This window comes from Elgaria multicarinata, chromosome 5 (genome assembly GCF_023053635.1).
Source record: "Elgaria multicarinata webbii isolate HBS135686 ecotype San Diego chromosome 5, rElgMul1.1.pri, whole genome shotgun sequence".
In the NCBI taxonomy this organism is placed as follows: domain Eukaryota; kingdom Metazoa; phylum Chordata; class Lepidosauria; order Squamata; family Anguidae; genus Elgaria; species Elgaria multicarinata.
Genome location: NC_086175.1, coordinates 134078404 through 134102625, shown reverse-complemented (window position 1 = coordinate 134102625; position 24222 = coordinate 134078404). Strand labels below are relative to the sequence as shown.

The 24222-nt window shown below is 49.3% G+C and overlaps 1 protein-coding gene across 1 annotated transcript in view; it reads left to right on the top strand.

Annotated features, from left to right (window-relative positions):
* The first annotated feature begins 5079 nt into the window (after nucleotides 1-5079).
* The window catches only part of ARHGEF17 (Rho guanine nucleotide exchange factor 17), a 228830-nt gene continuing 209687 nt past the window's right edge, over nucleotides 5080-24222 (top strand). Inside the window, exon 1 of the mRNA XM_063127755.1 lies at nucleotides 5080-8379. Coding sequence (XP_062983825.1) covers nucleotides 5080-8379 — 3300 coding nt within the window. The remainder of the gene's footprint in view (nucleotides 8380-24222) is intronic.

Sequence of the window (24222 nt, the reverse complement as noted above, 5' to 3'; positions counted from 1 at the left end):
CTCATCCTCCTCTCCGTTTCATCCTCACAACAATAACCCTGTGAGGTCTGTAACTGGCCCAAAAGTCACCCAATGGGTTTCCATGGCCAAGTGGGGACTTAGGTTGACCATATGAAAAGGAGGACAGGGCTCCTGCATCTTTAAAGTTGTATAGAAAAGGGAATTTCAGCAAGTGTCATGCATGAATGCATGTAGCACCTGGTGAAATTTTGTCTTCATCATAACAGTTAAAGCTGCAGGAGTCCTGCCCTCTTGACCAGATACAAAAGAGAGGAGGCCACCTGCAGCTTTAACTATTGCGATGAAGAGGGAATTTCCCCAGGTGCTGCAGGCATTCAAATGACACCTGCTGAAAATTCCTTTTCTCTACAACTGTTAAAGATACATATGGTCACCCTAGGGGACTAGAACCCAGATCTCCCAACTCCCAGTCCAACCCTCTAGCCACTACACCGGCTCTCACTTGCTGGGGAAGCTGGCCAGGAGGGTCCTGTTATACTCATGTCCTAAATGTGGGCTTTCTGTAGGCAGAGAGGTGGCCATTGTGTGAACACAATCCTGGATTAGGTGGACCTTGGTCTGATCTAGCATGGGTCTTGAAAGCTAACTTTCAAGTTGCTTCAATGAAAGATACCTATTCTGGGCTTGAAAGCTTAGAGCAGAATTCTTGTCTCCATCAAAAGATAATGGACCTGTTCTGAAGACACCTTAAACCATAGCTTTAACTATGGTTTTTAAGCCAGAAAGCCAGGCTGTGTTCAGAAGACACCTTAAACCACAGCTTTAACTATGGTTTTTAAGCCAGAAAGCCAGGCTGTGTTCAGAAGACACCTTAAACCACAGCTTTAACCAAGGTGAATAGAGCAAAAAGCCTTATTCACTGTGGTTAAAGCCGTGGTTTAAGGTGTCTTCTGAACACGGCCTGGGTTTCTGGCTTAACCACCATGGTTAAAGCCATGGTTTAAGGTGTCTTCTGAATGGGGCTAATGGGTTCTTTAAAAATCAGTGAATTAGAAGATATTTCTTAAAGAACATCTGGCAAGTTTATTGGCTCCTTCCAAAAAGTATGACACAGTGGCTGGAAAGTTTGCATTTACATCTGGATGTAAATGTTGGGTCAGCCAAGGATGTCCTAACATGGCAAGACATTTTATCACAATCTTAGGTCCTGTTTGGAAAATGGGCTAGTTTATTTATATAGGCTTGGGATAGTCTACCCTATCCCGAAAACTCAGGGTGGATAACAATACTATCATAATGATTTAAAAACAAAACCCAAACCAGTTGAATTATGCAAGTAATGATAATTCCACAGCTGCTCCTAAAAATGTTTAATCCGTAGAGGGTGCCCAAATCGCTTCTGGACTAAACAGCCTTTCCCAGGCCTTAATGTTAAAAACAACAACACAGTATTAAAATGTTTGGCTGCAATTGTTACATTGAAATCAATGACGGTTTTGCTATTGACTTTAGCGGGAGCAAAGGGCACACCCTTCGAACTCGTTGCTATTTTAATCGGTCATACATGTTGGTGGTTTAAACTCTTTGTTTTATTTCTTTGGACGATTTTAGCTCCTCATTTTAATTGTTTTCTAGTTGTTGGCTTTATAATGTGTTTTTTATATATATACATCATGTTTGACTTTTGTATTTGCTTCCATATTTTTATCATGTTGATTTTACCACTGTGTTTTTAGATCTTTGCATCATATTCTTGTATTATTTTTAATTATACAGAACTTGTTTTAGAAGTGACTTAAACATACAAATAATATTTCCTGCCCTCCTACCTCAAAAACTGTTAGAATACAGAATTGGAGTGGCCAAGAGAAAGAAAAAGCTAAGATTTGTCCCAGAGCCAAAAGATATAAACAGAGAAAGCCAAATGCGAACCGACAAGATTGAAAGCACAATCCTGCAGGAAGTTCTCCTGCACAAGCCCTATCAAATGAATTCATTTTCTATGGGGACTTGGGCAGGAGAAGTTCCTATTGTGTTGCACCTTTGCAGCCTAATCCAAATTTATGGAGGATGGTTCTGTCAATGGCTGTTTGGTCATGAAATTGTAAGCCAGGCCATTCCACCAGCTCTGCTGAAAGCGTACTTAATGTTTTCCTCCTCCCTCCCCAACGCTTTTTCCTTATGTGACGTGGCTTTTAGATTGTAAGCTTGCAGGCAGCGGCTGTCTTGTTTTATTGACTGCATACAAGGCACTCTGGTAGTCTTTTGGCTGAGGAACGGGATAAAAATAAAACAAATAAAAATGAAATCAGGATTGCCACATCAGAACCTCCAATTTCAAGGGCAGTCAGCATTTGAGTACCATTTACTGGGGAGCAACAGTGGAGGGAAAGCCTGTGGGCTGCTTTCCTGAGATATCTGGCTTGTGTAGGAAGCAGGATGGTGGTTCTGGGGGCTGATCCAGCTGGGCTCTTTTTAAACACCTATGAGCCTCTGGAGGTTTACTCAGCCGTTCAACAGGGCTTATTTCAGTGGAGGCTGATGGCTCCTATGTCAGTGGGGTAGTGAATCTGCTCCGACTTTCAGCCAGAACTCTAAAGGAGCTATCCAGTGTGAAGCATGAAGCTCACTATGGCCTTAGCTAGACCTAAGGTTTATCCGGGAATCATCCTGGGGTCATTACTGTTCATGTAAATGACACACAGGATATCCTGGGAGCAGGCAGGGACGACCCCGGGATAAACCTTAGGTCTAGCCAAGGCCTGTGAAACACCTTGAATGGCGCCTTTATTGTTTTGGCTGAAACCTGGAGCAGATTCACCACCCTCTGGCATCAGAGGCACCAGCCTCCTCGGAGCCCCAGGGACAGATCCAATGCAGAATTAGATGCCTCTAAACCAGGAGTGGGCCACTTGCGGCCTACAACTCCCACGATCCTCACCACTAGCTATGCTGGCTGGGGCTAATGGGAGTTGTAGGCCAAAATTTCTGGAGGGCTGGAAGTTGCTTCTCGATCCTCCCAGAGTGCAGGACGCGGAATAACGGGCTCAAGTTAAAGGAAGCCAGATTCCAGCTGGACGTCAGGAAAAACGTCCTGTTAGAGCAGTACGACAGTGGAATCAGTTACCTAGGGAGGTTGTGGCCTCTCCCACACTAGTCATTCAAGAGGCAGCTGGACAACCATCTGTCAGGGATGCTTTAGGGCGGATTCTTGCATTGAGCAGGGGGTTGGACTGGATGGCCTTGTAGGCCCCTTCCAACTCTGCTGTTCTATGATTCTATGAAATGGCTGCGAGACCCAGAGCAGGGTGGGTGTGACATGGCCCTCCAGACAAGGTTGAACAGCAACTCCTATCATGCTTGACCATGCTGTTTGAGGCTGATGGGAGTTGGAGTCCCAACAACTTATGGGGCACGACAAACTACCCACTCCTGCCTAGCAGGGCTTGGGGTCTAACATTGCAGGAACTCAAAGCCGGTACAGGATCCCTTTCTAAGAGACGGAGCGGGTGTGTGTGTGGAGGGGTCGTGTGCGTTTCTCGTTATTTCCTCCTCCTCCTCCTCTCTCTCTCTTTTAATTGCACAAGAAATGTTCCCAGAGACTTTTCCTTGCAAGAGACCATCCCCCAAGCCACGCCTCTTGAGGGGGAAAGTTTATGTGAAATGTGTGTGTGTGTGTTTTAAGGGGGGGGGGAGGCAGAGAGAGAGAGAGAGAGAGAGAGAAAGAACCAGGCAAAAATAAACACAACAAACAAACGGATCACGCGAGGAAGACGCGAGGGCCGTTTGCAACCCGAGCGGCGGACTCCTGCAATCTTTGCAAATCTATCATCCGTGATTATTATTTTGGTTTTTGCAGGGGCATTTCCACCCCCACCACCCCCTTTTTTTCTTTTTGCACGATGGCCGGGGGGGCTGCCCCTCCCCGAAGCATTCCAGCGCCAGCCGTGGGGTTTTTCCCTCCCCTCTTCTTCTTCTTCTTCTTCTTCATGGCGATGCGGGGGCCATTTCCTTTGAACCAGACGGGCCCGGCTGCTCTCACCGCCGCGCTACTGGCTTTGTGGGCCTGAAAAGTTTGCTGGGGAAGCCTGCTCGGCTTTTTGCGTTTCCACCGACCCGTTCCTCCTGCTGGAGCGGTGGGGGTGGGGTAGGGGGAGAACCAGGACTGGGAAGCGGGGCCTGCCAAGCCGGATCGGAACCGCAAACGCCACGCGCACTCCCTTTACGCAGGGATCCGGCCAGGGGAAATCCAGGCGAGGCGGGGGGGAAGGGGGACTTTCGCCCGGTCGCCATCCATTGCTTTCTGCAATCCTCCTGCGCCCCCCCCCCAAGCTCTGAACTTAACTGTGGGAACTCGAGTGGAGGAAGCCTGCTGGAAACTCTCGCTCTACTCTCCCCTCCACCCCACCTCCTTTTCTTTGCACGGCGGAAAGGAGCCACGGATGGCTGCAGGCGGCGTGCCCGGGACGGTTTAGGAGGGGAAGAGGAGAGGACTGGGGTGGGGTGGGGGGAGATTTGGTGGGTGGGTTTTGGAAGCTGGGTGTGTAAACAATGGCGGAGGGGAGGAATCCCCTCTACAGGAGCGTCTCCTTCAAGCGCCTGGAGCGGTGGATCGGGCCGGGGGGGCAGGAGGGGGGCGGAGGCGGCACCCCCCGGGAGGAGCAGCAGCAGCAGCAGCGCCCGGGCGCACAGGCGTGCCAGGCTCAGTCCCCGAGCGCCAGGGCGCAGCAGCCGCCGCCGTCAGCGGAGCCTATCGGGCGGCGATCGCCCAGCCGCGCCGCTTCCTTCAGCGTCTCCCGCGGCGTCGCCCAGCTCGCCTCGGCCTCTCCCGGGCCGGATCCCGGGGGCCGAGCGCTGCGGAGCCTCTCGCCTTCGGTGCGCCAACTTTCCCAGCGCTTCTGCGCGCCCCGAGGGGCCGACGGCGAGCCGCCCGGCGAGGCGGGCCGGGGCAGAGCCACCTGTTGCGGGGCCAAGAGGGACCCCCGAGCCTGGCCGGCCGATGAGCCCGAAGGAGAGGAGCTGCCGTTGCCGCCGCCGCCGCCGCCGCCCCGGGGCAAAGGGCTGAGCGAGCCCCCGAAAGCCGGCGAGGCGGCGCTCGACTGGCCCAGCGTCACCGAGATGCGCAAACTTTTCGGCGAGAGCTTTCGACGGCAGCAGCAGCAGCAGGCGGCGGCGGCGGCGGGCTCCGGCAGAGGCGAACCCCCCGAGGAAGGGCCTGGGCTCCGGGGGGCCCCCAGCCTCGTGGGCAAAGCCAGGGAACCGGGGGGGCCCTTTCCGCACCTGCCCGGAGGCATGGACGGCGCCCTCCTGCCCGACGCCAGAGGGGACGAGGACAGGCCCCAGCACCTCCAAGAGCAGCGCAGAGACGCCCCGCCGCCTCCGCCGCCGCGCAGCTGCATCCCCTTTCCGGGGCACCGGGCGCTGGGGGGCGGCCCCAGACTCGAGGCCGAGAGGCCGCCGCCGCCGCCGCCCCCCCAACTCTGGGATAGTTTACATTCCTCGCATAGTTCCTCCAAGCCACGAGCTGCCCCCGGCTCCCCCTCGCCGCCCCCCTCCTCCCCCTCGCCGGCCGCCTGCGGCAGCGCCGTGGGACGGGAGATCTCCAGCAGCGAGGAAGAGCTGCTGCGGTCTGTCCCCCGGGGCCCCCAGCCTGCGCTCGCCCCCTCCGGCACCGGCAACAGCTGGCACCGGCCTCCCGAGGGGTCTTCGGGGAGCGAGGAGGAGGAGGAGGACCCCCTGCTGGCCCCCAGGAAGCGCGCCGTCCGGAAGAAAAGGAAAGAGCCGGGCCTCCGGGACCAGGCCTTGGGCAGCAATGGACTGGCGGGGATGGAGTGGTACCTCAAGGCCCAGCAGGACCTTTCCCAGTATGTGCCTCTGCCGGCTGACGAAAGGACTAGGCCGTCTCCCGCTGCCAGCTTCCTCAGCGAGGCCAAAGCCTCCGCGGGCGGCGCCAGGGGCCACAAATCCTTCCCGCGGGGCCTGCCCGAAGGCGGCGGCGGCAGCTCCTCGCTGGGCAGCCTTTCCTCAGTGGCTCCCCTCCCGCTGGTTTCCAGAGTCTCCAAAGTGAACATCCCGCCTTTCGTGCCAAGCCCATGTGGCTCCCGGAGCAGCAGCAGGTACTCGAGTACCGAGACGCTGAAAGAAGAAGACCTCCTTGGGGCCTCCTGGACTGGTCCAGCCAGGGGCTTTCAGGGCATGTATCGGTCGCCAAGCTTCAACCAAAGCGACAGCCTCGTCAGGCTGCAGCCGCAGGTTCGGGCCCGCCCGACCCTGCCCTCTGGCATCGTCAAAACGCAGCAGGAACTCCCGCCATTCGAGAACCTGCACCACTGCGGCCTTGAAGCGGCAGAGAGGTCCAAGAACAGGAAGTCCATGTCCAACCCGGACATTGCGACGGAGACGCTGGCCCTCCTCAGCTTCCTGAAGTCGGACCTCTCCGAGCTGAAGGCGAGGAAGAAAGGCGGCAGGCTGAGCGATCAAGAGGAGACGGCCTGTGGCGGCACCGACAGGCATGAAAGTTGCCACCACGGTGCAGCCGGGCACCAGCTAGCAGGACGGATCCAGAGCGAGGCTCAGCCACCAAACCGTTGGGTGCTGGGTAACCGGCCGACGCTGAAGGACCTCACGGCAACTCTGCGGCGGGCCAAATCTTTTACCTATTCAGATAAACCAGCTCCCCGCAGACTCTTTCTCCAGAGTGCAATGAAGCAGAGCAGTTCGGAGCTTCTCCTTACCAGCGCCGGCGACCATGACGGTGCCGTTTCCGACAGCGAAATTGGGAGAGGCAGGGAGGAGGATGGCCTGCCGGTCATCATCCAAGACCAATATATTCAAGAAGCCAGGCAAGTCTTCGAGAAGATAAGTAAGATTGGGTCCCAACACGATTATAACTTTGCTTTGGACCAAAAAGACAACAGCAGCATGAAAAGTGAAGTAGAAGATGGAGAAACTCAGAAGGAGGAAGCCCCAGGAGGCGGCTACGGACGGTGCTTGGCGAAAGCTGACTCTGAAGGAAACCTCTCTGGTCGGAAATCCTTAGAAGAACTCTCAGGTCCTGAATCCAGTATGACAGATGAAGGCATTGTAACCGAGCCAGAGACGGGTCCGGCTTACAGCTATCTCAACCCATCCGTTGCAGCGTGGAAGTCCGCGAACCAAACAGGAAGTGGCGGCAGCCAGCCAGAGAGGAACGAGATGCTTCTTCCAAACCACATCGCCAGAGCGAATAACGAGAAGGCCGCTGTTGCGGATGAGGCCTTTTCCAGTAGCAAGATGGCGCCCCAAGGGTTACTAGAAGCACCCTCGACTCCTAGCGCCCTTCGACGCCGAAGAAAGTTTCCATCGGTGGGAAACAATGGCTCCGAACCCAGCAGTGGAAGCAACGGGGAATCCAGTGGTGAAACCTACAGATCCTTGAGCGACCCCATGCCACACCGGAGATGCTCCATCACCGAGGACTCAGAGAACTTCTCCGTCGACAGTAACCTCCTGGGCTCCCTGAATTCAAAGTCTGGCCTCCCGGAATCCTCAGCCGTAGCCCTGTCCGAATGCACGGGGAGTGCAGCCAGTGACTTGTCTGTCTGCAGCGACAGCCTCAAGGATTACAGCACGGTGATACAGAACATTGTCAGCCAGCCTGGAGCCATGGACAAAGTGATTGACGAGAAAGGGAATGGCAAGACCATCAAGAAGAAGTCCTTCAGTGACCCCAGCCGCCGGGGCGAGCTGGCCGGCGCGGGCTTTGATGGGCCCGGAGAGCCCATCAACGAGATGGACCAGAGCATCCCTCCGTCCAGTAGCGAACCCATCCTGTCCAAGCAGAGAGATCAGAGGAGGGAGCAGGAAGTGGGGAGGCGGTACTCACAGTCTGAGCACGTCCTGCTGCCGCCAGAGGACAACATGGCGGACGTGGCTCAGAGCTATAGCTTTGATCCCAAGCTGGCCGAAGTCCTGTCCCCGAGAATCGTCCGCCGGAGCTCTAAGAAGCGCAACAACAGGGTGAACTGCCAGGAGAACAGAGGAGAAGAGGCCACGCCGTCCCCCACGGTTCCTGCCACGCTAGGTAGGGCACGGCAGGCCCCCAAACACGTGCGTCAGAAAAGCGAGCCCGCCACCTTTATCCCCATCTCGGATGCCCACCTGCCTTCTTCACTGAACCAAAACGTCCACGTTGCCACGCAGGATCCCCCGCGGCTGCCCACAAAACACTACCCCGTTCTCCAAACTCCATCCTTGGAGGATGTCACCAAGCACTACATGTTGACCCTCAGTTCGGGGGAGCCGCCCTCCACCAGCACTGTGGATACGCCCAGATCGTCACCTGCCACGCCAACCACGTCGGAACCCAAACTCCCCAGATGTCCAAAGCATCACGAAGATCCCAGCGTAGCCCCCGGCCCCAGGAGCAAGCCACAAGTGGTGAGTCCCCTTTAGGGTTTATTTTAATGTGTTTTAATGAAGCGCCTTGGAAGAGTTAAGAGTCTTTGTTTATGTTTGGCTGTGTTGCGTGCGCTGACATTTGGAGGCAGGCGGGGGTGCCCACCTTTGCAAACAGCGTGGTGAAATCCGGCCTTGCTCTACCAGCTGGAGTGGCATGGACTGCAAAGTCACCGCCCATTTCACGTGTGACTGAACTCTGGTCCAACGTAAATGCTTCGTTTGGGTGCTTCGTTTGTGGTTTGCTGACTGTATCTGCAAGGCCTAGCGCTTGAACGTGGCTGCGTGAGCAACGTAAAGACGGAGCTGTGCCATGGAAATGGCTTTCTGTATAATGTTTCAGGGAAGAAGCATCCTTGCAAATCTTACATGGGGATAGCCAAGTTCAAGAAGTGGGCCCACAGGAGCAGACCATTACGGGAAAGCATGAGGTAGCAGTGACGCGTTGCTTCCGGTATCTGGGTTTTGTCTCCCTAGCCATCATGTCCATGTAAACCCAAGAACTCTGGAAGCAGTAGTTGGTATGTGATAGCAGCTGTGTTTTATGGTGTGAGAAAAGGTCCCGGTGCCTGGATGCAGACTAGCCTAAAATATTCCCCAGTGGAGCCAGTTCTGTTGATGTCAATCGGGCTGGCCGGACTACAACTCCCATCACCCCCAGCCAGCCTGCTGGGGATGATGGGAGCTGTAGTCTGGCCATCTGGAGGGCCCCAGATTGGGGAAGGCTTGATCTAAGAGGAAGAGGAATACAATATATGCAGAACATCCTCCAGCTGTGTGTATTGGTCTCATTTGCCTGGCAAAAATACTGAGACGGAGAGAGACAGGACACTCCTCCGTATGAAGAAAATCCCCTCCACGTAGAAAGCTAGCATGTGAGGCGGGTGGAGTCTGGCCAAGCTCCCTCCCTGACGTGCTGGTTTTTCATCTGCAGGGAGTTGCAGCATTTGTTTGTTTGTTTGTGCATACTATCATTTCAGCCTCCTGCTTTGCATGCAGAAGGTTCCAAGTTCAATCCTTGATATTTCCAGTTAGGGCTGGAAAAACTGTTGCTGCCATTCAGTGTCGACAATACGGGGCGAGATAGACCAACGGTCTGACTCCGGATAAGGCAGCTTCCTACCTTCCTATGTCCACAGCCCCTGTGTGGTACAGTCCTGACTGAAATCTGGAGGTATAATCCAGGCACAGGTTTAACATGTCGGTGAGAACTAGGCCACAGTGTGTGGACTTTGTACACCACCTTGAACCTCATGGTAATATATGACCAACCCTATAATAGCGGCCGTTGACCTTTCGGTGGAGTGGAATAGAGCTTGATCGAAAACATACAAAGTCATCCACTGGAATGGCCTCCTACTGACCAGGAACAATCCTAATTTTCTGGTATTCCCAGATGACCCCGGGATAAACCTTAGGTCTAGCCAAGGCATGTGAAACACCTTGAACGGCGCCTTTATTGTTTTGGCTGAAACCTGGAGCAGATTCACCACCCTCTGACATCAAAGGCACCAGCCTCCTCGGAGCCCCAGGGACAGATCCAATGCAGAATTAGATGCCTCTAAACCAGCGGTGGGCCACTTGCGGCCTACAACTCCCATGATCCTCACCACTGGCTATGCTGGCTGGGGCTAATGGGAGTTGTAGGCCAAAACTTCTGGAGGGCTGGAAATTGCTTCTCGATCCTCCCAGAGTGCAGGACGCGGAATAACGGGCTCAAGTTAAAGGAAGCCAGATTCCAGCTGGACGTCAGGAAAAACGTCCTGACTGTTAGAGCAGTACGACAATGGAACCAGTTACCTAGGGAGGTTGTGGGCTCTCCCACCCTAGAGGCCTTCAAGAGGCAGCTGGACAACCCTCTGTCAGGGATGCTTTAGGGTGGATTCCTGCATTGAGCAGGGGGTTGGACTCGATGGCCTTGTAGGCCCCTTCCAACTCTACTTTTCTATGATTCTATGTGTGTGTGTTTTATCCTGCAATGGACAAAACGAAGGGGTTGGCTGAAGGTGGCCTGGTTCAAACCAGCTTTCCCCAGCCATGTGGGATATGGTGGCTGGGAATGATGGGAGTTGCAGACCCACACGTCTGGAGGGCACTTGTTTGGAGAAGGCTGCTCTGGGAGGTGATGCTTGGGCACATGTAGATGAAAGAGAGCCTCACTTTCTGTCGTCTGTGAAAGCCTGGAGTCTTTGCAGGTATAACTTTTGGCTTCTGTGTCGCACTCTTGCTTCCCACGCAGGCCAGTAGTTCAAGCATTCCAAAATTGTACCTGCGACACGGGGAGAGGGTTTGCGAGGACACCGAGGCCTAGCTTACGCAAACGGCAGCGGATGAGGCAGGTGATGCAACTGTGCCAGGACTGTACCACTTCTGGCAGTAGGCGCAGGGCTGGATCAAGGTGTGTTTGTTTTCTGAGCCTCAAGCAAGACGCCTGAAGGGTGGGGCCCACTTAATTCCCCACCACCACACACTCATACCTACGCAAACAGAGGGACTCCAGCTGGGGGTGCGGCAGGGGGGCTGATGTTTCTGTGCCTGGCCGGGCCCCTCACTTCTCCTCCCCTCCCTCCAGCAGTGGGGGCACCAGTAGCTGCACCGTGCCCACCCCAAAGCAGCAGGCTGGGACTCATGTCCAGTCTCTTGCAGCCGTGTGTGTGTGTGTGTGTGTGTGTGCACCTGATCACGCACACAAACATAGAATCATAGAATAGTAGCGTTGGAAGGGGCCTATAGGGCCATCGAGTCCAACCCCCTGCTCAATGCAAGAATCCACCCTACAGCATCCCTGACAGATGGCTGTCCAGCTGCCTCTTGAAGGCCTCTAGGGTGGGAGAGCCCACCACCTCCCTAGGTAACTGGTTCCATTGTGGTACTGCTCTAACAGTCAGGAAGTTTTTCCTGATGCCCAACCGGAATCTGGCTTCCTGTCACTTCAGCCCATTATTCTGTGTCCTGCACTTTGGGCTGATTATTCCGTGTCCTCTGTGTGACAACCTTTTAAGTATTTGACGAGTGCTGTCATGTCTCCCCTCAATCTTCTTTTCTCCAGGCTAAACATGCCCAGTTCTTTCAGTTTCTCTTCATAGGGCTTTGTTTCCAGACCCCTGATCATCCTGGTTGTTCTCCTCTGAACACGCTCCAGCTTGTCTGCGTCCTTCTTGAATTGTGGAGCCCAGAACTGGACGCAACACTCTAGATGAGGCCTAACCAGGGCCAAATAGAGAGGAACCAGGACCTCACACAGTTTGGAAGCTATACTTGAACAAAATATGTTGAACAAAGATGGCAGCATTTGATGGCCTGGTGTTGGGGTCTCCCTACATGATGTCCCCAGCCACCTCTCTTGATGCCTGTTTTGGGGCTCAGAGCCCACCTCTGCCTTGTCCTTAGGTGCTTGGGCAGGTCATAGAATCATAGAATCATAGAATAGCAAAGTTGGAAGGGGCCTACAAGGCCATTGAGTCCAACCCCCTGTTCAATGCAGGAATCCACCCTAAAGCATCCCTCACAGATGGCCTCTTGAAGGCCTCTAGTGTGGGAGAGGCCACAACCTCACCAGGCAACTGATTCCATTGTCATACTGCTCTAACAGTCAGGTCGTTTCCCCTTTAGCCTCACCAGTTTGCCTTGTGAGAAATGAATGTTTTGTATATGGGCAAGCCCCACCTCCTCCCATGCCAGCCATTTTGTGAGAGTGCCCGTGACAAGATTCCAAATGTGCACTCTGACCCAAAAAATTTGGGGATCCAGAAGGTTTGACGATGGGCCCGAAAGGGAAATCGCTTTGACTGAATGCCCTTCTGAACAAAAACCTTCATGCATATAGAAAACTAGATATCAAGGGAAAGAGTTCTAGTCTAACCTTCTCCCTGATACATTAGTTCTGCTTGCAGGAGGGGTCCCCCTTGCAAGCAAAACATTCAATCATGGAATTCTGCCATGTGATACAGTTCAGGAACAGTTTTGCATGCTTAGCTGCCCTGCATGTGTGAGCTAACCCAAGTGCTCAATCCTGAATAGAGGAACCACGTGGTATTGGACTCCACTTGTCTTGGGTGAACACTGCCAACGATATTTCCCTAGACTGCTATATAAGGTCTCTGTAAAGTGTTAATCTTTTGGCTGGCTGTGGTCAGTTTTGTGCCGAGAACATCGGCTGAAAAAGTTTTCTATTTCTCTGTAGGGGGTTTATATTGCTTTTTAAAATGTATATATATATTTATTTGCAGTTATTTCTGATGTTCTGCCCGTTGTCTCTGTAATGCAATAGTGTGCAGAGTTGTTATTTTTAAAAACCTTTAATATCTTGACATTCCTGCAAATGGGTATCTTTTTGTGGGAAGGAATGCATGCTCTTTGGGCTGCTCTTGTGTTTTGTACAATGTAGAATTGTTGTTTCTTTTTAAACCCCGGGATGCTTTAATTTCAGCCAGCCCTGTGATAATGCAGGGGAATTTGAAAATAGAGCAGGGCTAAGAATGATTTCACCCGTATCCAGCGTAAGGGCTTCCAGATACAGATTTTAAGAATAACCAGGCAGTTGCGTGCTTCATGTTAGTTGTGGCTGTGATTTTGTGATTCCGATTTTGCATTAAGCATTGATCTCCAAGGTTTCTTTGCCGGTGGCATCCTGCAGAAATGGAGGCCTCGTTCCGTATGTAACAGTACAGTGCCTATCCTACCCAGCGAAGATTTTTTCCAGTCTCATGCTTTCTGTCTGTCACTCTGGTCTCCAGAGAGCACTCCCTGACACATTTTCCTCCTTGGCTTTGCATTTGTCTGGAGAGGTACCCTATTTCTTCGATTCTAAGATGCACTTTTTTTACCATCTAAACATCTCTAAAAATAGGGTGCGTCTTAGAATCGCAGGTGTGTCTTAGGTTTTTTTTTTTCCTGTTGGTGGTACTGAAATTAGTGTGCATCTTACAATCAGTGGCATCTTACAATCGAAGAAATACGGTATAAATTGGAACATCAGAAGAGCTGTAAGAACGTAAGAAGAGCCATGTTGGATTATAGAATCATAGACTAGTAGAGTTGGAAGGGGCCTATAGGGCCATCGAGTCCAACCTCCTGCTCAATGCAGGAATCTACCCTACAGCATCCCTGACAGATGGTTGTCCAACTGCCTCTTGAAGGCCTCTAGTGTGGGAGAGCCCACCACCTCCCCAGGTAACTGGTTCCATTGTCGTACTGCTCTAACAGTCAGGAAGTTTTTCCTGATGTCCAGCTGGAATCTGGCTTCCTGTAACTTGAGCCCATTATTCCGTGTCCTGCACTCTGGGAGGATCGAGAAGAGATCCTGGCCCTCCTCTGTGTGACAGCCTTTTAAGTATTTGAAGAGTGCTCTCATGTCTCCCCTCAATCTTCTCTTCTCCAGACTAAACATGCCCAGTTCTTTCAGTCGCTCCTCAAACAGCTTTGTTTCTACTGCTGGTGGACAAGGGACCTGTTGAGGTTGTCTTACCCAAGGTACCTCCAAAACCGTTGGAAGTCTTGGCAACAGTTCCTCTCTCCCCAGATTTTGTTCCCTGGCCATAATGCCTTTTGATATGCCTTTTCAACAGCAGCTTGGCATGCAGAAATATAGCAGGTGTGGAGATAAATGGAAATCAGGCGGAGTTTCATATCCTAAATTTCTGTGTATCACATCGATATTTTTTTTTAATGTTGGCAACCGCAACCTTTCCCCCGCCCCCTCTATTTTGAGAAACTGTTTCAGGGTATGGTGTACATATGAAAAGGAAGACAGGGCTCCTGTATCTTTGACAGTTCCATAGAAAAGGGAATTTCAGCAGGTGTCCTTTGTATGCATGCAGCACCTGGTGAAATTCCCTCTTCATCTCAAGAGTTAAAGCTGCAGGAGCCCTGCCCTCTTTTGTAGCTGGTCACTCTAGTATAGCTCCTGCAGCTTTAAGTATTGTGATGAAGCACAACAGTTAAAGATATGGGAGTCCTGTCCTCCTTTTCATATGGTCATCCTATGCAGGAGCCCTGCCCTCTTTTGTATCTGGTCACTCTAGTATAGCTCCTGCAGCTTTAAGTCTTGTGATGAAGCACAACAGTTAAAGATATGGGAGTCCTGTCCTCCTTTTCATATGGTTATCCTATGCAGGAGCCTTGTCCTCTTGACCAGATACAAAAGAGGGCAGGACCCCTGCAGCTTTAACTATTGTGATGAAGAGGGAATTTCACCAGGTGCTGCATGCATACAAATAACACCTGCTGAAATTCCCTTTTTTACACAACTGTTAAAGACACACGAGAACAGTCCTCCTTTCCATAGGGTCACCCTACTTCGCAGCGAACCAATATTTCCACCAAAGGTGCACAGTGGAGCCTTAATCAAACTCGGGAGGAAGCATCTTTTCTTCTTTTTAAAGCTAATTGAAAAGCGGGGGGGGGGGGCAGCGGAGTCTGCAGAACATTTAAATGTTAAGACCGATAAAAATTTCTGGCTATAAAGGGTTTGCTGAAGCTTTTCCAGTGGGCTTCTTTGCTGTGTTTTGGAATATCCAGCTTCCTTACTAAAAGATTACTCCAGGAAGTAGGTGTCTAGTGTTAGAACATTGTGTGTTTTCTAAAATTTGCCTGATGGCGCTCCTTTCCTGGGTGGTAGAGTGGGGAGGGGGAGGATTGGCGCATAGGAACCTGTGTACTTTCCGTCTTTCCTTAACTTTGTATCTCTTTGATATTTAAACGGCATCAGTTTCTACTCAGGCCTTTAGCTTTGCCCTTGGGGAAGTGGCACGTCATCCCAACGATGGTTTCTCCAGTTGGCACAAGAGTGAGTAGAGAACCATCTGATCTTCGCAGGGGGTCCGTGAAAAACTATTCCTATGCAACCGCCAAGGAGTTATTATCCTTTTAAAGTATAGAGGCGCTTAATTCAGCTGCCTGTTCATTGGGACGTGAAGTCCCTTAGCAGTACGTTGTGATTTTTGAAAAACAGAAACGGAACGATACTGATGACGTGGAGCATGTTGCAAAATGACAGGGTGGGTGATTGATGGTTTTCTTCTCGCCAAGCTGGGATGATGTGAAAATTCTCATGCTTTGAATCTGGAGGTGAATTTAGCTACTTTCCATAGTTCACACTAGAACCACTTTTGTCTCAAAGGGAACAAGGAATTGCCTAGGGAGGTCGTGGGCTCTCCCACACTAGAGGCATTCAAGAGTGGAGTGCTTTAAGACAGAGTCCTGCAATGAGCAGCGGGTTGGACTCAATGGCCTTATAGGCCCCTTCCAACTCTACTATTCCATGGAAGGACTAACAGCTAGGGATGACAATTCCCATCATCCCCAGAATGGCCATGGAGGGCACCAGATTGTAGGGTGACCATATGGAAAGGATACAAAAGAGGACAGGGCTCCTGAAGCTTTAACTATTGTGATAAAGAGGGAATTTCACCAAGTGCTGAATACATACAAAGGACACCTGCTGAAATTCCCTTTTCTATGCAACTCTTAAAGATACAAGAGCCTTGTCCTCCTTTTCATATGGTCACCCTACCAGGTTGGATCCCAGTCAGGTCCCCCCACCCCAATGCCTTCACCTTCCTTCTCACCTTCCTAAATGCTCAATCCTTCATTTATTTAGCATAAAATGCATGGGGGTGTTTACCCAGCCTGCTAACCTACACTCAGTGGGGGAGTGTTGTAGAGCTGTGGGTTGTTTGTTGAACCTTGGGTTAGCGTGTCGTCTTAACCCAGGATGTTTTCCTCAGAGTGGCTTGCTACCCATGCCGTGTGGCTTGCTAACCACCCTGAATAACCCAACAACCAACCATGGGTTCTCAAGGTGGCTTGTTTGAGGAAAATAAGCCACATGGTATGGTACAAGCCACCCTGCCGAAAATGTCCTGGGTTCAGACAACATGCTAACCCACGGTTCAACAAACAACCTACGGTTCAACAATAACCCACACTCAACCAGCTCAGTGTGGATTAGTGTGTTGTGTGAACCCAGTCATAGTCTTGTCCCTTCTCTCCCTTGTGCTCGCGTGCCGTTCCTATTCATTTTAACGGGGCTGATGCAGAAGATTTTCCCATTGGCCAGGTAGCTCTGCCTTCCCCAATTTTGTTCCTTCCAGATGTGCTGGCCTGCAACTCCTAGCCATCATTGGACAGTGAGTGGATATTTTAAAAATAAATAAATAAATAAATAAATCATCATCATAATTATTAAGCTGCCAGGCTTATCATAGAATCCTTGAGTTGGAAGGGGCCTATAAGGCCATCAAGTCCAACCCCCTGCTCAGTGCAGGAATCCAGTTTAAAGCATCCTTGACAGGTGATTGTCTAGTCTTTGCTTGAAGACATCCAGCGATCGACAGCCCACCACCTCCTTAGAGGGGAACAAGGGGGTGGGGACATGACAGAGCTGTACAAAATTAGGTGTGGGGTGAGAAAAGTAGATAGGAAGGCATTTTTTCTCCCTCCCAGTGGTGTTATCCAATGAACCTGATTGGTGGGAGATTCAGGACAGATCAAAGAAGTACTTCTTCACTCAGTTCATACTTAAAGTATGGAATTCACTTCCACAGGATGTCATGAGGGCCAGCACTTTGGATGACTTTAAAAGGCGGTTAGACAAATTCCTGGAGGAGTAGGCTGTCAATGGCCACTAGCCCTGATGGTTCTGTGCTACCTCCAATAGCAGGGGCAGTAAGCCTATGTACACCAGTTGCTGGGGAACATGGGTGGGAGGGTGCTGTTGCACTCAAGTCCTGCTTATGAGTTTCCTGTTGGCAACTGGTTGGCCACACTGGGAACAGGGTGCTGGACTGGATGGATCTTTGGTCTGATCCAGTGGGGCTCTAGATTTTTCGAAGTTCTCAACACGGGGCAAAGTCCCGTAGAGAAGAAAATGAAAGGAAAGAGTTTTATGCCCACATTCACAGCCCACATTTCTCCCATGGAGTTCAGGTTGGGAGGCATGGTTCTCATCCCTGCCTCTCCTCCAAGTCACCCCCCTAGTTTAGAGCATTTCATTGTTTACAATAAATCTCCCCAGCCTAGGACCCTCGAGACGTGCGTTGAACTTGTGAGCTCTCCAGAAATACCTGTGCTCCTACGGAATCATCGCAGGTGATCGGAGATGGAGGCTGGGTGGGGTGGTGGTGTCTTACCCTCTTTGCTTTCATGGTCCCTCCCTGCACAGGTGATGCTGCAAAACGTTTGGGGAATGAACAGCAGAGCCTGAACTTTAGAGAAAACTGGGGCTTATTTGTGTGCTTACAATGGAACACACTGTCCAGCCCCACACAAGTCAAGTCTCCGGGTGCCAAGCTGCAGGGGAGTGTGGGTGTAGCTGATGTCCAGGCCGAAAAGGTCAGGAAAATGGAACAAAGCTGTTTTTCGACCAGAGACGCAAGCTGGCTCAGTGGCTGTCTGGCTTGCCCGATCGGGGAAGATCAAGCGATTCCTAAAACTTGCTTAGGGGGAGGCAGACAGTCTGGAAGGGGATGAGTGAGCAAGCATTCTACCTCCAGGCTGATTGAGAGAGATACGTGAAAACCTGGTCTGTCTTTGTGTGTTTGCTTTTGGGCGCTACAAAACATCCAGTGTTCTTAGGAAAACGCCTCCACTAGCAACTGCCTGCCCCTCCCTGAAATGGCCCGCTGTACCGTTTTCATCTGCGTATATAAGGCCACCAGTGTGCTGTACTGTGAAACGGAGGGGGTGGGAAAATCTTAGGTCCCTGCCACGGTTAACCTGCAATTTATTTATTTATTGCATTTTTATACCACCCAATAGCCGAAGCTCTCTGGGCTGTTCTCACAAATTAAAACCATTCGAAATATAAAACAAAACAGTATAAAAACATGATGTAAAATACAATATAAAAACACAACCAGGATAAAATCAGCAGCAGTGCAGATATACAATTTTAAAATACGAAGTTAAAACAGCAAAGTTAAAATTAAATTTATAAACTGTTAAAATGCTCGGAAAATGATGCTCGGAGGAGGGCCTTCTCTGCTGTGGCACCCCGGCTGTGGAATGAGCTCCCTAAGGAGGTTCGCTTGGCACCTATGTTATATGTCTTTAGACGCCAGGTGAAGACCTTTTTATTCTCCCAGCATTTTAACAGTCTGTAAATAAATTTTAACTTGGTGTTTTAAATTTGTAATTTTGCATTGCTGCTGTTTTTATCTGGTTGAGCTTTTATATTGTATTTTATGTTATGGTTTTATACTGTTGTTTTATACTTTGAATGTTTTTAATTTTTGTGAACCGCCCAGAGAGCTCCGGCTATTGGGTGGTATAGAAATGTAATAAATAAATAAATAAATAAAAAATAACTTTACTGTAGGTGCCAGGCGATCCTCCTTAGGGAGCTCATTCCACAGCCGGGGTGCCACAGCAGAGAAGGCCCTGCTCCTGGTAGCCACCTGCTTCACTTCCTTTGGCAGGGGCTCACGGAGAAGGACCCCTGAGGATGACCTTAGGGTCCGGGCAGGTACATACGGGAGGAGGCGTTCCTTCAGATAGCCTGGCCCCAAGCCGTTTAGAGCTCTAAATGTTAACACCGGCACTTTGAATCGGGCCCAGACCTGGACTGGCAGCCAGTGAAGCTGGAAAAGGACTGATGTGATGTGATCTCGTCGGCCAGTCCCTGTTAGTAACCGTGCTGCCCTGTTTTGTACCAGTTGAAGTTTCCGGGCCGTTTCAAAGGCATTTATATTTGTAGGTGCCAGCATAAAATATTTAGGTACCTGGAACTTTTCCTCACAGTGCAATTCACAAGAAGGAAGTCCCTTTTTTTGTTGTTTCTTTGCAGCTGCTCCATTTGTAATCCTGCCAGGTCTCTTGGGTGAGTGTACGGCACGGGTTTACTCCGCCTGCCCTCATGCACACTTCTCTTGCAGTTCAAATATTTCCTGTGGCTCTTCCTTGGCTTTCAGTTGGCGGATTTCCTGAATTGCTTTCCGTGTCGTGTTTCCGAATGACACTGCTGCAGCTTGCCTCTTCTGCTTGCACTCTGCAGCGGGATTTGGTTCCTCTGGTGTGCTTCCTCAGCTAGGGTGTTTTTCTAGGAACGAGTTGGGATAAATGCGACGTAACAAACCCTAACGCTAGGCCCGTTGCATAAACGCTTCTCAGACCAAGCACCATCACTTGAGAGTCTGAGGGAGAGTTAATTAAAGGGCCTTCTCTGCTGTGGCACCCCGGCTGTGGAATGAGCTCCCTAAGGAGGTTCGCTTGGCACCTACATTATATGCTTTTAGATGCCAGGTGAAGACCTTTTTATTCTCCCAGCATTTTAACAGTCTATAAATACATTTTAACTTGGTGTTTTAAATTTGTAATTTTGCATTGCTGCTGTTTTTATCTGGTTGAGCTTTTATATTGTATTTTATAGTATGGTTTTATACTGTTGTTTTATACTTTGAATGGTTTTAATTTTTGTGAACCGCCCAGAGAGCTCCGGCTATTGGGCGGTATAGAAATGTAATAAATAAATAAATAAAAAAAACCTTTCCCGTAGCTATGAGGGAAATATTTATTTATATTTTTTTATTTTATTATATACCGCCCCATAACTGAAGCTCTCTGGGCGGTTTACAAAAGTTAAAAACACTAAACATTAAAAGCATACAAAATTTAAAAACGTAAGAACAACAGTATAAAAATAGGTTTTATACAGCATCTGCTCTAAATATACTGTGGGTATAATATGGGGTGGGCGTTCAATAACTGTAAGGCAGGTAAATAATGCCCAGCTGACACGTGGTATTTGGTAGCTAACAGAATAATAAAAAGATTCCTGCATTGAGCGGGGGGTTGGACTCGATGGCCTTATGGGCCCCTTCCAACTCTACTATTCTATGATTCTAAGTTTATTGTTATTAAAAAACTTTAAATAAAAATATAACACTTTCAATCCTGCTTAATCTAAACTCTCCACACACCAACCACCTCCCTCTCTTTATACCAATCCTAAGTCCCTAGAATCTAAACTCTTCCTTCTTTACAAATAAAAACACAAGAAAAACAAAACCTATAAAACCTCTCCCACAAACTCGTAACACACTCCTTCCCCCCACACCTATTACATCATAAACCACACCTCCTCAGTTCTAACATTCTCTACTTACCTGACATACTAATTAGACATATAAAATATAATCAATTGTGAGGTAACGCCACATTATACCAGAAGGTCATCTAGTCTGACCCCAGGTCTTGTGCAGCGATCCAGCAGGTGCATGGAGCAAAACCCAAACAAAGTGGTTCCTGTATTGCACATAGCCCCAGACCATGTGGAGGGAAAAGCTTCCCCTGTGAAATTTCTGCCTGTTATGAAGGGGTTAAAGACACAGGAGATAAAATGGTAACAGCCTGAAAGTACAGGATTGGCAACATAATCCCTTTGTTGCCAGCTAAGGGTAAGATGGATCCCTGTTTTCTCGCACGCACCCACCTCATGTGATGGTGCACAGCCTAGGCACAGGTTTCCAAGTTCAGGGCCAAACGAAATGCTTTGCTAATCCAAGCTATGCCTGATTATCTTACTCACTTGAGTGTAAGTGTGAGTAGCCTCAGTTCAAACTGGGATCACGTTGATTTGGGAGAGGGGATTTATGCTTCCCCCTTCCATTTTCATTCAGACATTCCACTCCACCCCCCCACCACCACCACCCATGACCTGGCTCGCATGACACGACAACACACCATGGCCTAATCTACCGGCGGGGGCTCTTGAATTATGGGCACCTGGCTTGCTGTGTTGTGTGAACCCAGGTGGCAAGCATTGTTTGTGGGTTAGACATCTCTCCAAAAAAACGGTTTAGGGTGTAATTTAGGCCCACTGTATTCCATTGTCTACATAATATAACATCTAAATCACATTAAGTATGTGTGCTTTCATTTTTCCGCTCAAATATTTCAGGACAAATATTTCAGGTGGAATATTGGGACAAAATATTAACCTAGGCTGTAGCTAGACCTAAGGTTTATCCCAGGATCATCCCGGGTTCGTCCCTGCCTGAGCGCTGGATGCCCTGTGTGGCATTTAGATGAACAGTTTTGACCCCAGGACAATCCTGGGATAAACCTCAGGTCTAGCTACGGCCCTAGTACTCTCTTTTTTTTTAGTTTTCTTTACTAAATACAAGTAAAATAAACATGCTAAATTACCTCTCTCTAGGACAGCCTTCCTCAACCTGGGGCGCTCCAGATGTGTTGGACTGCATCTCCCAGAATGCCCCAGCCAGCAGAGCTGGCTGGGGCATTCTGGGAGCTGTAGTCCAACACATCTGGAGCGCCCCAGGTTGAGGAAGGCTGATCTAGGACATCTGAACGTTTTCCAAAGCAAATGGAAATTCTTCCTAAGCAAATAGAAATTCTTCCTATGCAAATCAACCTAATTAGCATTGGAAAATTTCCCATTTCGCAATGTTTCTGTCCTGCTTGTGGGCTTCTCATTGGAGCAATGGGTTGGCTGCACTGGAGGGACCTCTGGTTTAATCCAGCATGGATCTTTGAATGTTCTTCAGAGCAGTTTGGGAGAGGAACGAACCTTCTGAGGAGGCTGTGGAGTTGGCGTCCTTGGAGGACTACAGTGGTTTTGTTCAGCGGTGGGTTTTTTTTGGGAAAAATTGAAAAAAATGCAGTATTAAAACTTTTTACAGTTTGAAAGGCACTTTGTTACTTTAGGAACATAAAATGTAATTATGTACAAGTAGTTTTGGCATAAAATTATCACATTTGGTATACTAAAAGTACAGTTTATTCAAGCAATTATTACAAATTGAATTTACTTTTTAATTTTTTAAAAAAAATTGGTAACAAATGGAGCTTCAAGCTCCTGAACTATAAGAAACCTCTTTGGTTTTGCCAGTTTATGAGAAGGCAAAAAACAATTGTTAAAAAAACCCAGAAGAATCCATCAACATTAGTAATAAACAAAATTATTTGCGTCTCCGCTAGTCTTCCACAGTGTCCAGCGGATATAAAGGCCCCCATTCCCATAAAAAGAACTGAGAAAAATGGGGGGGGGGGGGAACCAAGATTCAATGAATATGCATGACATTTAATCAGACTCATTTTCTGACCTATAGCCATCACTATCAGTTTCAGTCTCTGCTTCCGTGGCAGTGCTGCCCCCTAGAGGCAGAAATGCATCTTGCTCTTGCATTTCAGAGTTGTAGTCTCAGTTTGCATCCTAGGACTCACTTGTCCTCGGTGCTCTGAAATTGTAATAATCTGATACTATACATAGTTTTTAGAAATCATTTGGAGAAGTAAATATATGAACACCTTGTCTTAAACATTTTATTCATCTTGCTAAAATAAAACATTCCATAATCCATTTTTTCCCCTTATCCTTCCCCCCCACAATTTTTCCAGTTTTTCAGAAAACAACAACAACAACAACAAATAACAGTCTGTCCGTTCCCAAATTTTATGAGTTTTTTCCCAGGCTTTCACATCTCTAATCTGGATTTTGCCCCTAGTGTGGGGTATGCTCTATCCCCTTCCCAAATCTATCTTTCGTCCACGTTAAGTAGGTTTGCATCTTCACTGCATGTTAGAATCCTCAACAACGTGCTGAAGGAGTGGAAGAAAAAGAATGCACTCTTTTTATATCTTGCGTCCGTCATGATGGGTTGAAGGGTAAATAAACTCTTGCCAGAGAGTGCTCAGCACCCTCATCAAACTGCTGTTCCCAGGATTCCTTAGGGGCTCCAGATCAAGGTTTTAAACCAGTCCAGACGTGTTCCAGGCGACCGTTATTCAAGGCCTGTTTATTAGCCTCGTAAGCGCTCACAGTTTAGCAGCTCCTCGTAGTGGCGTCCAGGGCCGGCTACGTCCCCAAAAGAAAATCCGTTTGCAGAGACGGTGACCTGACATCCCTTTTTGGACGAATCTCACACTGTGGTTGTTTATTAGTAGCGGAAATGGACCCCTGAGAGGCTGACAATCCCCCCTACAGCTTTCTCAGAGATGCGCCTTTGATCTTACGCCCTCATTGCATTCTCATTTCTGAAACGTGTTGCGGTCTTTTCCAGATATAGAGCGAGATGGTTTTATTTATTTATTTATTTATTTTTATTTATTTATTTATTACATTTTTATACCGCCCAATAGCCAAAGCTCTCTGGGCGGTTCACAAAAACTAAAACCATAATAAAACAACCAACAGTCTAAAAACACAAATACAAAATACAGTATAAAAAGCACAACCGGGATAAAACCACGCAGCAGAAATGGATATAAGATTAAAATACAGAGTTAGGACAGTAAAATTTAAATTTAAGTTAAATTAAGTGTTAAAATACTAAGAGAATAAAAAGGTCTTCAGCTGGCAACGAAAGGAGTACAGTGTAGGCGCCAGGCGGACCTCTCTGGGGAGCTCATTCCACAACCAGGGTGCCACAGCGGAGAAAGCCCTCCTCCTAGTAGCCACCTGCCTCACTTCCTTTGGCAGGGGCTCACGGAGAAGGGCCCCTGTGGATGATCTTAAGGTCCAGGCAGGTACATATGGGCGGAGGCATTCCTTCAAATAACCTGTCCCAAACTGTTAAGGGCTTTGAATGTTAATACCAGCACTTTGAATTGGGCCCGGACCTGGACTGGCAGCCAGTGTAGTTGTAGAAGGACTGCCATGATGTGGTCTCGATGGCCAGTCCCTATTAATAGGCGTGCTGCCCTATTTTGTACCAGCTGAAGTTTCCAGACCGTTTTCAAAGGCAGCCCCACGTATAACGCATTGCAGTAATCCAAACGAGAGGTTATCAGATTATGGATCACTGTAGCTAGGCTATCTCTGTCCAGATAAGGGCGTAGTTGGTATATCAACCTAAGCTGATAAAA